The sequence below is a fragment of the Durio zibethinus genome, chromosome 15, assembly GCF_047325235.1.
Source record: "Durio zibethinus cultivar Kanyao isolate XHJ-2024 chromosome 15, ASM4732523v1, whole genome shotgun sequence".
Lineage (NCBI taxonomy): Eukaryota > Viridiplantae > Streptophyta > Magnoliopsida > Malvales > Malvaceae > Durio > Durio zibethinus.
Genome location: NC_143176.1, coordinates 21,275,816 through 21,288,979, shown reverse-complemented (window position 1 = coordinate 21,288,979; position 13,164 = coordinate 21,275,816). Strand labels below are relative to the sequence as shown.

At 35.5% G+C, this 13,164-nt stretch overlaps 2 protein-coding genes and 1 pseudogene across 3 annotated transcripts; all 3 read right to left on the bottom strand.

Moving 5' to 3' along the window:
- Window positions 1-180: 180 nt before the first annotated feature.
- Window positions 181-3,560, bottom strand: LOC111302122 (internal alternative NAD(P)H-ubiquinone oxidoreductase A2, mitochondrial-like). Its single transcript, XM_022898059.2, has 8 exons — window positions 3,002-3,560; window positions 2,473-2,686; window positions 2,218-2,378; window positions 1,928-1,993; window positions 1,620-1,783; window positions 1,142-1,256; window positions 549-728; window positions 181-477 (listed from the first exon to the last, which is right to left on the bottom strand). Exons 1-8 carry the CDS (start codon window positions 3,425-3,427, stop codon window positions 325-327), a joined length of 1,479 nt encoding a protein of 492 aa, XP_022753794.2. The 5' UTR covers window positions 3,428-3,560; the 3' UTR covers window positions 181-324.
- A 2,953-nt stretch (window positions 3,561-6,513) lies between these two features.
- Window positions 6,514-7,471, bottom strand: LOC111302121 (PHD finger-like domain-containing protein 5A pseudogene; annotated as a pseudogene). Its single transcript, XR_016327988.1, has 2 exons — window positions 7,340-7,471; window positions 6,514-7,052 (listed from the first exon to the last, which is right to left on the bottom strand). The product of XR_016327988.1 is annotated as a PHD finger-like domain-containing protein 5A pseudogene (transcript).
- Window positions 7,472-8,128: 657 nt separating this feature from the next.
- LOC111301318 (asparagine synthetase [glutamine-hydrolyzing]) lies at window positions 8,129-12,419 on the bottom strand. Its single transcript, XM_022896904.2, has 13 exons — window positions 12,150-12,419; window positions 11,163-11,301; window positions 10,862-10,957; window positions 10,608-10,749; window positions 10,304-10,494; window positions 10,022-10,183; window positions 9,852-9,932; window positions 9,541-9,762; window positions 9,302-9,436; window positions 9,095-9,175; window positions 8,923-9,009; window positions 8,717-8,824; window positions 8,129-8,611 (listed from the first exon to the last, which is right to left on the bottom strand). The coding sequence occupies exons 1-13, from the start codon at window positions 12,227-12,229 to the stop codon at window positions 8,387-8,389; spliced, it is 1,749 nt and encodes a 582-aa protein (XP_022752639.2). The 5' UTR covers window positions 12,230-12,419; the 3' UTR covers window positions 8,129-8,386.
- Window positions 12,420-13,164: the final 745 nt, after the last annotated feature.

Sequence of the window (13,164 nt, the reverse complement as noted above, 5' to 3'; positions counted from 1 at the left end):
CAAAAACATTGGCTTGAGGTTCTCATTGATTATTTCTTAGATTGCATTAGGGAAACTCGAGCCAACAATTCTTGATTTATTGTTAAAATATTAAATATTTAATTTCAGTAATTAAAATTTAAATTTTGAAAAAAATTAAAAGATATGAAATCGTACAAGTGATAAAAAAAACAACTCAAATACCGAATAAATCTTTTGATAATATGAAAAAAGTCATCATAAGCCTCGGAATCTGATCATCCGTGTAACAACATGGTACAGATAAGCAAATGAAGGAACAAGAGTACTCAGCCCTTAAACCTGACAAATTACCTCACTTAGAATCTATATTCTGCTTATGTCACGACCAAACACGAAAGTTGTAAGCCAGTTAACAGCCACATAGAATCGGTTCCTCCAGCTGACAACACGTGTTAGATATGCCGATCGCCATATAAACCAGCTGACGAATCCTGCAAGAGATATCCCTTTTGCCTCCTGCAAAAGAATCAAAGATGCATCACAAATCATTCGCATTAGTAACTCAAATGTGAAAAAAAGAAAATCACCTTGCTCTGTCTTAGGTCAACAAGAGCCTTGAATCTGCCAACTGTTGCCATGCTTCCAAGATGCTTGTACTCGAATGGATCCCCAAAGTCTATGTCCTTGGCACAGTCAGCATGTCCTCCGCCATCTTTACCGATTTTATTCAATAGGTTCGCCAGGTACTTTCCTTGTCGCTCAGCAACCTGTTCAAGAAAGAAACATTAGCACCAAAGTTTTCAAAGCAACAAAAGGATGTGCACCAATCTCCAAGGCGTATAAACAGAACTAGCATCTGGTTTAACAAGCTACTATAGAAAGTTGACCATGGTGCTTGACATCCAATAGGATACACACAACTTTGCATTGTACCCCTGGTTTGGATGGAAAGAGTAGCTTAAATAAAACACCATTGACAAGATTCAAATTTGTCCCCTTTCAGGACATGAAAGGTACAATCATGTGATAACACACAGGCAGGTGACGCTTGTTGGACGCCCTAGTCCAATTTCCACCAGAACTGGATGATAATATCGTGAGCTTGGCAAGCACAAAAAAAAATGAAGACAAAAAAAATTGAAGCAAAGCTTCGAAAAGGTCGGGACCATTCCTAGCATACCTGCGCTAAAGCTGGTAGGACTGGTTTACCAGTACTTTCCAGAAACCCACTGCAGTCACCAATTGAAAACACATCTTGCACAGTAGGAACTCGAAGCCACTCATCAATACCAATCCTGTTAGCAAAAAGGAATAAGTCCCAAAATTAAAATCAACCCAGATAGTAAAGCAAGGTTCACAAAGCAATGATAAGTTAAATTCAAAGGATAATGCACTTGTGACATAGGGCAGCTAACCCCCTCGGCATGAAAATCAAATCGATTTAGACTTCTTTCTCAAAAACAGAGGGGAACCAGCTGGCCTCCAAAGTTGTATTTACAATTCTAAGAAGAATTGCTGATACTGAGTTAAACCTTTTATGCCAGTTTGAAACTTTATAAGGCGCATGCTACGATGCCATCAAGAAAATCTTCATGAAAAATTAAAAAAAGAAAAAAGAAAAAAAGAAGCAAAGAAGTCACTCAGGGATTTATCTTTACCTTCCACCCGGAGATTTTGGAAGTCCTAGAGAGTTTACAAATGGAGAAGGACCAACCCCTGTTGACCATACTAACAATCCATAGGGAACCTCCGAACCATCGCTCAGGATTAGCTTTTCAGGTTTAACATCGTTCACAACCCCACGAACTAGACGAACTCCTGACTGAGAAAAACTACTTGATGAAATATGAAAAAAAAATCCAGAATGAAGTAAAATGAAAAAATCCTCCAATCAAAGCATAATAGGAGATACGTAAATTCCTTGAATAGAAGTTGAGAAGATAAAATCATCATTGCATCAATCAACCTTTGTTAACTGCTTAATTGCATAGTGTCTGAGGCGATCATCAAAGGAAGAAAGTATCTCATTTGCCTGACAAGAAAAGAATAATTTTATTACAATTGAAAATCTCCTCAATACAGCAACTTCAAACAAGAGTTGAGCACAACAAGAATCTTGAGCAGGCCTTCTAGTTTCCAGGCAAAGTTTGGGAAAGACAGCGTTGATTTTCAACAAAGATGTTAGAAAACAAAAAACTAAAGAAATGTAGCAAGAATATAAATGGTGATCATAACTTGGATTGCAGTAAAACAAACCTCAATCAGTGTGACACGGATATAGTCTTTTACATGTGTGTATCTTTGGTGAACATCCCTCCTAATAAAATCACTAAGTTCACCACTAAACTCAACACCTGTAGGACCACCTCCTACAACAACACAATGCAGCAATCTACGTTTCTCTTCTTCAGAAATCCCTGCCTCAACACCAAACCAGTAAGAAACATATCTAATCACACTTGAGTTATTTGTTTTCATAATAAAAGGTAAAACAAGCAAGTGGTACTTAACCTGGCACATCAGATAGCATCAAGTTCAGGAGTAGTTTCCTGCGAATTTCCTGAGCGTGGTGAACTTCACGCAAAAATATTGCATGTTCTTTCACGCCATGGATTCCAAAAGTTGATGCCTGTGCTCCTGATGCAATTACCAACTTATCATATGAAATCTTAAACTTCCACGGGTCCAAGGTGTCAGCTCCATCAGTAACAGTCTCGCAATGCACCTTCAATGCCCAAAGCAAATATCCTTGATTAAGCCATTGAAAAAGCCAAAATTTCAAAACTTTCATACAGCACAACACCATCTTTTATTGTTCACTTGGTATAGGAATGCTACCAGCAAGCTTAATTCAACCGATTACATTATACCAAGCAATATCTAGATATAAGATCCACCAATTAATTAGATTTTTTGTCACAGCACAGCACTGGTCCCTAAAAACTAGTTATCTTTTCTAAAGTCTAACTAAATTCAATAGCCAAGAGCCCAAAGCCAAAACGTTTAGTCCAATAAAGGCAACATTTTTTTTTTAACATACCTCGTGGCTCTCAGTATCCAAACCAGTAGAATTAGCAAGGAAAAAATACGAGCCGGGTGCTGAAGAGATCGAGGGCTGAATCCTGGCAATTGGTTCAGCCACGGACCTGAACTCAAGAGTCCCAACACAAGTTGAAGCCAAGAGCGGAGTAAATACCATATGATTCCTAGGTGACACGCAAACGATGTCGTACAGTTTGGGATCCAAGCCTTTCATTAGCCTGCAACCAGCCCATCCTGACCCTAACACCACCACTCTTGGTTTCTCATCTGGCTTGGTGGGTCCAAGACCTGAAAGCGGAGCCACCGGAGGGGGTTGGTTGGCGGTGCTGAAGTGGGATAAAGAAGTCAGTAGAAGATTTGTGGTAATGGTGCTTTTGGGTTTGTTTGCCGTTGAGATTTTGACCAAGCTCCTGTACCAAAACATCGCTGATTACTGATTGTTCATAGAATGGAAAAAAGAAAACAGTTTAAGGATGTTTTTTCTAGGTCCCAGAATTCTGGATTTTATAGATTTCTGGGGAACTTTTAAGAGGGTTACAGACTTTCAGTTAAAGTGCAAGTAGATCTACTGACATGATAGGCAACTTTGGTGCCAGAGTTGATGGGTTCATGCCACGTGTCTGGCCCATTGGGCTAAAATTTTATTGGATAGAATCAATGCATTATGCAATCCAGGAGTTTTTTTTTTCCTAATGCAGTTACTTCTTTAACCTTAATTCTTCAACTAAAACACTTAAATTTTATTCCAAAATATATGTATTTTCAATTAAATTAAGCGCCACATCAGCATTTTATTCAACGTCAACTTCTTCTTCCCCTGCAACTACATTTGTATTTGTTTTAATTTAAAAAAAAATTCTCGAAATATCAAAATTTTATCAAATTATAATAAATAAATAAATTATACTTTCTACCAATTCATATATAGAATTTTATCTCTTTAAAAAACCACGTAGATTGAAAATCATTCAAAAATTTTATTATAAATATTAATAAGATTTTTTTTCCCAAAAAGGAAAATCTAATTCCAGTTTTAAATACAAATACAGTAAAAGCATATGTTGCTCATATTGTTCCCATGAAACCATAATTAGCCCCAAAGGAACAATCTTATCCAAAAGCTGAAGACAATGCCCGATATAGGCAAAAGCGTCTATTTCCCATTTGTATTAACAAGAACCATGATCAGCTCTTCTCCTTTACTTGCTTTGAATGGACTCAAAAGTTGATGATAGGCGCTTCATATTTGCTTTTGAATTATTTTCAAATTCAACTTTATCAACTTGAATTTGGGTTTCACTCCACAAGAAAATGTTGTATCTTTTTTCTTTTCTTACCATAATTTCTTATCTTTCTTGAATCGTGCTTGAAATTGCATCTATTTCATAAGAAATTGACAATTCTATTGATATAATCGAAGAGCATGGAAAGGAACCAGAGACTGTTTTCTCAGAAACAAGCATCAGAGTTGCAGGTACTCGGGTGCATCAAAGAGGCTACGGGAATGCGCATTACAGGCTTGAGGAACCTTGCTGCAGATTCTGTCAATCTTGGTCTTTGTAATTCATGGTCTTGAATTCTTACATATTTGAATTTAGTTGTATTGCTTGGGGGGCTAAATGCATTGTATGATTAAGGAAAACAGTTTTATTGTAGCAGTTTATCTGCTTATTTGGATAAATAAAATCATTGCTTATCCAAAAAAAAAAAAAAAACATTTCCTCTGTTAAAATCATTTCTTGTGAATCAGTCTGCTTGCAGAAGATAATCTAACATGAATTTACACCCACCACCACTTGAATTCAATCAGTGACCTCTGTTGACATATCATCCGCCATATCTCATTGAACCAGATTGTCCATTTGCCTCTCAACATTTGCCATGCTCACTGATCATAATCACAAAATAAACAGAGAATGGAAACCAGATTGTCCATAAAGGTAGCAGCTCACTGGAGCATCTCAATAAGCAAGATGAAGGAGGATGGATGACTGAAAAATAGGGGAAGGGTAAGCACCACTCAATTATAGTGGGATTTTGCAATAAAGTGCACACTAACCATCATCCAATTAACCATTGATAAATCGACATTTCCCTAGCATTCTGTTCAGAAGACTAACTTTTAGCACTTGGAATGGTACTAGAATTGAAGTAGCAAATCACATCAATTCCCGTGTTCTGCCAAAAGAAAAACTTTGCCTTAAAAGTAGAGAAAATTTAAGTGCTAGAGAGGTTGCAGAACACGAAGGACCCTGGGAATCACATAAATTTATACAATGATGACAAAGGATCTTACAAGTAGACATAGAGTGATATGTCCTTGACAAAAAATCCCAACAGTAATAACAAAGGGGCTTTGGTTCGTAAAATTTTGAATTTTGGAGAAAAATATATTATTTGAAAAAATTTGACACTAGAGGTTTTATTTGACTTTCAAACATCCTGTAATCATATCCATTCCTTTGGTTGGGAGAATTTTGATTTATTAATTTTTATATAATTATTATAATTTCTTTAATAAGGTAATATTTTATTTTGTTTTAATAAAAAAAAAAGATTTTAATTTTTTTAATTAAATATATTTAATTACGGTGTTTAATTAGATATCTATCATAATTATTGTATTAAAATATTTAAAAAAATCAATTATAACGTTTGAAATAGTTGAACGACTTATTTATTTTTGTAAATATATTAGAAAAAGTATCAAATAAAATATTTGTTATAAAAAAAAAACGTCTTATTTACTTTTGTAAAAATTTCTAAAAATTGTCTATCAAATAAGATATTTGTAAAAAGTATATGCTTTATTTGAATGGGTCTTGTTAACACTTTATTTGATGATTTTTTAAAAATTCTGACAAAAAATTCAAATAAAACTTTTCTAAAAAAAGAAATATGATTTAATTGATTTGTAAGAAGAAACGCTTTAATTGATTTCAATTATGGTGTTTGTAAGAAAAAATATCTTAATTGATTAATTGTCATTTATTAAAATTGAATTAAAAATAAAATAAATTTTTAAAAAAAATGTTAAAATTGAGTTTCAAATTTACTTTTCAAAAAGGTAAAATATAAATAACAAAATTTTTATTCAAGTCAGATTTAAAAATAAGATAATTTTTTTCTCAAAATCTTAAAATATTATAGGGAGATGATGGTTTATGATTCCGAAATTTTGGATTCTATTGAAAATCTGATATTTTATTACGTAATCGAATTATCTTAAATTAAACATGAAAAATAAATACTCACCATCAAGATTTTATGAAAAAAATTCATAAATTCCTCCCAATCAAACGCACTCTTTAAAGTTTTTCACTTAAAAGGTTAAAGGTTAAAATCTTGAGAAGAGGTGAGACTCAATGGAACAAAAGGGAACTACTTCACATTGTTTAAACGTAGATCAAATAGAACCAAAATCGAAGGCATAAAAAACTCATATTAAATCATTGTATTAACATATAGATGCAGGACTATAAACAGAAATCCGACAAGAGAGCAAATCAGTAAATAGAACTCCATAAGCAAGTCGACTATCCATTTCCATAGCAGAAAAATTTAACAGACAAAAATCTACAAACCAGAAGTCTCACTATCATTCCAACATTCTAAAATGAGTCACTCCAAGCTATATAAGCACCGGCAAACTATAATGACAACGGATATAATTATCCATTAATCATCTTTTCTTAAAACCATATTTTTTGCGTTCATAGAATAAGTCAGTTTTAGCGCTACCAAGATTAACAATTTTCGGACAAGCATCCCGATCTTTCTCTTGCTGTGTACACTCCTTACAGTAATATGCATCAGATATTCCCACTCCTCCACAGATAACACACCTACCCTGAAACGACCCGTAATTTCATTCATAACAAACACGTACCAGTGTGCAAGGACGAACATAGGAGTCACAGATTACACACTTGCCATCACACTTCTCACGTAGTCGTCCAATTGCAATACCTGGCTGCTTCCGGCACATGATCAAATCAGGATGGTGCTTGGCCATGACTGCCGCAACTCTTTCCTAGTTGTCTCAGCAACTGAAACAAAAAACACACAAAATCCCCTTAGAGAGTTAAAAAATCACAAAATCAGACAATGGCAAAGATTATTATGAAGATAAATTCAAAACCCAACATCAAAAAAAATCAAAGACAGAACATTAAGGAAAGAGAAAAAAAAACAAACCCTTACTTAAAAAAAAAAAAAGCACATGTAAACTATACAAACTTTGGACCAAAAACTATAAGCAGAAATATAGAGTTTGGGGTTTGGGGTTTAGGAGAATGAGCTAACAAAGAAAAGAAAGGAGAGAGGTAATGCTGACCTGAGAGGGATAGCAAAGCCGGCTAATGCTGTCGTGATTGGCCAGAGAGTCTCGAAGTAGAGAGGACGACGAGAGCCAGAAAGTTCTAAGTCAGTTGGACCGTAGGTTCGACCGATGTAATAACGTTTCAGCTTTGATTTGGGCCGTGTGTGGAATGTTGTCGAATGGATGGACGATTTTTCAAAGTTTTTGGGCCGCTAACTTGTTCAATTTGATTTGGATCATGATCGATTAATTATATACAATTAACAATCTCAATTTATGCATGGATATGATTTCGTACGACCCTCAATATAAAATTTTAGTGAACTTCCCCGTAAATTGAACCCTCCCCCTCGCATAAGAAACTTACTCAATAATGATACCTACATTGTTCATCAAGTCATGTCTAAAGTCAATTTCAAAATTTTGAACTGGTCAATGCTCCGTTAAACTAGTAGGGACAACTTTTTTTTGTTGAATTATTGTTTACAATTGAGCCGATTGGCATTATAGTTTTGTAGCTAATAATTACCTAATCTGTTAATAAAACATTAAACTTTTAATTTATTAATTTTCAAATTTTAAAAACAAATAAAAAAAAACATTTCAGTCTTGCAAGGGCAAGATTTCTGTCATTGAAAAAGAGCTGGATAATAAAAGACTGCTTCAATTATGGTGCCGTTGCTGGATATTACTAGTATGCACTTGAAGGGAAAGAAAGGTCATAAATAAGCCAGCTCAGAACAGATTTCACGTTGGATTTCATATTGCAATTTATAGATGGGAACAATTGAAGTTTTTTGCTGATTATAGGCACAAAAGAGAAGATTCTCATTGATGATTAACTTCTGCTTCAAGATATCGACGATACACTTTAAAAGCATAAGCAACAACAGGTTGATGATAACAAATGACGATCGAACGACCAGGAAATATCTTAGTACTTGGAAACATCGCCTATAGTATACAGCAGACTATTCTAAAGTTTCATGGATATGCCACAAATCCTACCATCGATTATTGAATATCCACGTTCCTCTTCCTTCCAGTAGGCGGGCACTAACTTTATATGGCAACTCCTGGAACTTCCATTATCCGTGGCATGCTATCGATAACCTTGGATGAAACGTTGCTGAGACGGGTCTCCGCGTCATAGGCTGAGAGATGGACCCCCAGGGCAGCCCTGCCTGAAGGATCAAGGTTGTTCTTCCAGGCAGCATCCCACTCAACAGCTTTAGCAGTGCTGCATGCTACACTGGCTCCTCCAGGGACAGTCAATCGAGCTGAGTTCTGTTAGACCGAGCAAAGGAGGATGATCAATTTGGTTAACATTGCTATTGACAAAGTTAAAAGTGCATACAAATGTACCCCAACTGCGAAAATTTAGGAAATCACCTGAGGGAAGAACCTCTCAAAGATCATCCTGTAGTAGTACGCTTCTTTTGTAGTTGGTGTGTTGTGAGGAAAGATGTAAGAAGCATTAAGCATCATCTTATCAGTCACCTGAAAGTAGAAGTTGAGAATTAATCAATCCTCACTGCATTAATTATTAACTATAAACAATAGACTAATTGAAAACAGCACATTAGAAAGATAATTACATGTTGGGCAGCATGGGCTTTGAGACCATCGATCCAACTATATCCAACACCATCACTAAATTGTTCTTTCTGCCTGTAAAGGATATGCTATAGGGCATCAAACAGGACATGTTAGTTGGGTAATTACTTCATAGTTGACAAATATCAAAGACAACAAAAGATTCTATAAGACCTTTGGCAGATAGGGACACTCTTCATCATCAAAGGCTCTTCTGAGAACCCACTTCTCAATTCTTCCTTGATCTTTTTGGATCTGATTCATAAAACAGAGAAGCATTGTTGATAAGTCTGTGAATCTCAACTATGGATGAACAAACCAAGCAATTCCAGGAACAATATAGTACTTTTGCTGTCTTAAGAAGAATACTTGTTTCCATACCATCTTCGATTCAGGGTCTATAGCCGTGGCAACATTGATAAATTCTTTGTCCAAGAAAGGGACTCGAGCCTCCAATCCCCATGCAGATGTTGCTTTGTTAGCTCTCAGGCAATCATACTGATGAAGGGCCTTGATCTGCACAAAAGTATCAGTGTATCAACATAGACTAGTCTCCATTATATTCTTGAATTCCAACTCCCTTGGTGGTAAGGAAAGTGCCAAGTAAGATGATCTATTACCTTGCGGCATGTTTCACGGTGGAATTCTTCCTTATTTGGTGCCTTGTGGAAGTACAAATATCCACCAAAAATCTCATCCGAGCCTTCACCTGAAATAACCATCTTCACTCCTAGTGACTTGATCTTTCGTGACATCAGGAACATAGGAGTGCTTGCCCTGATCGTGGTCACGTCATAGGTTTCAATGTGGTATATGACCTCTTCAATGGCATCAATCCCATCCTGCCACATTAGAGAGAAATTTAGCTTGTTCTAGAATCATTAGACCCCAATTCTTGAATTAAAAATATTACTAAATGTTCAGTCAATACTTGAACAGTGAAGTGAAACTCATGATGAACAGTGCCTAGATAGTCCGCAACCTCCCTTGCAGCCTTCAAATCTGGTGAACCCTGCAGACAAATCGAGAAACAAATTTTAAGGACCAATTAAATCTTTTAAAGCTATACTTTAAGGTTTCATCCTATACTATACGACTTACCTCTAAGCCAACACAGAAAGAATGGAGCTGACTTCCCCACTGTTTGGCAGCCTTGGTACCAGCCAAGTACCTAGCTGTGATAGAAGCAACCAATGATGAATCAAGACCTCCAGATAGCAGAACTCCGAAAGGCACATCGGTCATCAACCTTTTGATCACAGCCTGCAAATATATTGAATCGAACCCGTAAGCTAAAATTACACAAAAAATACAAGAAAAACAACTCTTTCTTTAATAAAGTAACTGTCAAATGTTTCTCAGGCTACAATTCATCAATCTTACATTTTCAAATGCACGTCTGAGAACAAGGGGGTCATATGGAACTGATGGAATGGCCTCAGAGAACCAAGGTGGGTTGTACCACCTCCTAAATCCTCCAGATTTGCTAGAGTACAGATGACCAGGAGGAAAGCTCTCAAAGTGTTCACAGTCATCATTCAATCCTTTCAATTCTGATGATATCCAAACCGAACCTGAATATAATAGGTAGAAAACATCTTAGCAAAAACCAATTTCAACCCAAATTTAGACAGCTAGAAATCCATTCACAAAAATTACTAGAAATCGAGAGAGCAAGATTTCATACCATCAAGTCCCCAGCCAATATAGAGGGAGGTGACCCCAATGGCATCACGTGCAACAATGAAGCTGTTGTCACGGGTATCCAGCAGCACAAATGAGAAGATTCCATCCAACATGTCCACAAAGTCTTCCCCATACTCCTCATACTATCATATGGTATAAACAAATTAAAAAATTTAGGCCAAAAAATATAAACAAATTAAAAAAATTTTAGACCAAAAAATTAGCTCTATCCAACAATTTCCCATGGAGACTTACCAGATGGGCAATAACATCACAATCACTACCAGTCCTGAACTTGTGGTTTACCAACTTCTTCCTCAGTTCTTCATGGTTGTAAATCTCTCCATTCACCTAGTTTTCAGCACAGGTTTTTCTCTTTCCATTAGTTAAAATTACAATTATAACATAGTCCATTATTAGTCCTAAAACGTTAAGTTTTTTTTTTTTTTTTTTTTACTTTGAAGGCAGATAGGGTTACTACTGGACTAGGCCCAAGTGATCATATAGGCTAAAAAAGGAAACAAAATAGTCAAACAAGACAAGGCTAGAGGCCTACCGTGACAACAACACTCTTGTCTTCGTTAAAGAGAGGTTGGTCACCGGAAGCAGGATCAACGATGGCAAGGCGTTGATGGGCCAAATAGCAGTCTCCATGATGGTGTAGTCCACTCCAATCAGGACCACGGTGCTTCAGTCTTTTCATACATCATCAAATAGTACATATTTCAGCTGGTTATTTCTCTTTATCATTTAAAACAAAATACTACTGGTATTTGTTTCTCCTAATAATCGTTCAATTATGGCCCACACCCCACGTGGATTATCACTAACTAATTAAGTAATAAATCTACTGTAATTTATTATGCCTAGCTTCATTATCTGCTTGAATTTGCATCTTAAAACATGGACTCTGCCATTTTTCTTCCTTTGATTTCAAAGTTGTAAAATCAATAAATATGAAATTTAAAGACAATTGATTCATATAACTATTTTTAAAAATTAACTTTTAACATATTTTAAATTAAAATTTTTAAAATTTTAACATTTATAATCTTTTCTCGTCGTTTAAATTAAGACCTTCTTACTTAAAAAGGTTATACTGTTTTGTCAATACTTAGGACTATTGACTTAGCTTGGCCTCCTGCCTTCATCCCCAGAGTCTGTTTGCAAATTAGAAAGAAATAAATAATGTTTCCAGCACCCTCCAAGTTGGAGATTTTCCTTTCAACTTATGCAATTAATACTTAAAGATGATCAAGAATTCAAGATCAACTTATCCAACTTCATCATAACCAAAAGTTATACTTTCACCTTGAGTTTTCAACGTTACCATCAATGGATTAAGAAACAAAAACCCTAGTCTCCATACCCTTTTTCTTTTGATTTCCAAGCAACAAAACAAAAAACTTGTCATTTGTCAAACCTATAGTTGACAAATGTTATTCAAACTTTGTAAAGACAGAACCATCAAAATCAGCCAAAAGCACAAAAAAAAAAAAAACCAGATAAAAAGTGAAAAGTAGGAAAGAAAAAGATTATTTGCCTGCGGGAAAGCTCCAACACTCGAACCCTTTTTGCCTGAGATTCATCAGAACAACCCAAAACCGCTAAAATCCCACACATTTTCTTTCAATAATAAACAATCCCAGAGTTTTTTCTCCTTTCTTTTCCCAGAACAAGAAGAAGAACTAAAGTAAGTTAAAATCCTTAAAAAAAAAACGAAGGAAAAAAAAAAAGAAAAAAAAGAGGACGAAGATTTTTGCAGGGAAATCAACGGAGTGTAAACAGGGGAAGGCAACACGAAGCCGTGTTTAGAAGCTCATCTAACTCCAAGTATTTATAGCTGCGAACTTCAGGAGCACCTTTCACACGGCGCCATTGCGTCACTTCTTTGGCTCCACCTCTCTCGTCTCGCCACGTGGTCCCACGTGGTTGGTTTTTACAGTTGCTTTTTGACCGTTATCTACCAATTATCACAGTAAGGGGCTAAGGGCTTTATCCATATCCCTTGCTGACTCAGCGCCAATCATAGTCAAAAGTCAAAATCATTGTCCCCCCTCTAGCAACCGTCCACGTGTAATCACTAAACTGGTTCTCATAGCTGACGTGGATTTTGATTTTTTAGTTTTGGCGATGCAACCTAGGCCGTTGATACGTTTGACCTGAGATATCATCAAGGCTTATCTTCACAATCCTTTATAAATTGACTAAATATTTAAAATAATTAATAATACAATACGTAACTTTCCAAGTAATTATATTTTAATATCTATTAAAAATGATGTTAACTTCTATAATCCAAGCAATTATCGAGAAAGAGGCGAACGAATCATCGCGTATCAATAAACAAATAAAAGAAGATGACAAATGTTTGAAAATTATACATTACAAGAAAAAATAATTGTCACTTTGGTATATACATTTGATGGAACGTTTATTTTTGTCTGGTTTTATTTGTTGAAATAATCGACCAATGGTGTAACAACTTAACGAGATGTTAAAATCAACATCCTTTTACCTTTTCTTTTCTTTTTTTAACTTTGAATACGTCTAAAAAA

Excerpts from the sequence above, each read along its gene's own strand:
- LOC111301318 (XM_022896904.2), bottom strand. The coding sequence starts at position 12,229 with ATGTGTGGGATTTTAGCGGTTTTGGGTTGTTCTGATGAATCTCAGGCA. Across the intron at positions 11,302-12,149 it reads GTGTTGGAGCTTTCCCGCAG|ACTGAAGCACCGTGGTCCTG; the intron begins GCAAATAATCTT and ends ATGTATGAAAAG. Across the intron at positions 9,010-9,094 it reads AGTGTCCCTATCTGCCAAAG|CATATCCTTTACAGGCAGAA; the intron begins GTCTTATAGAAT and ends GATGCCCTATAG.
- LOC111302122 (XM_022898059.2), bottom strand. The coding sequence starts at position 3,427 with ATGTTTTGGTACAGGAGCTTGGTCAAAATCTCAACGGCAAACAAACCC. Across the intron at positions 2,379-2,472 it reads GATGCTATCTGATGTGCCAG|GGATTTCTGAAGAAGAGAAA; the intron begins GTTAAGTACCAC and ends GTGTTGAGGCAG. Across the intron at positions 1,257-1,619 it reads CCAAAATCTCCGGGTGGAAG|GATTGGTATTGATGAGTGGC; the intron begins GTAAAGATAAAT and ends TTTTGCTAACAG.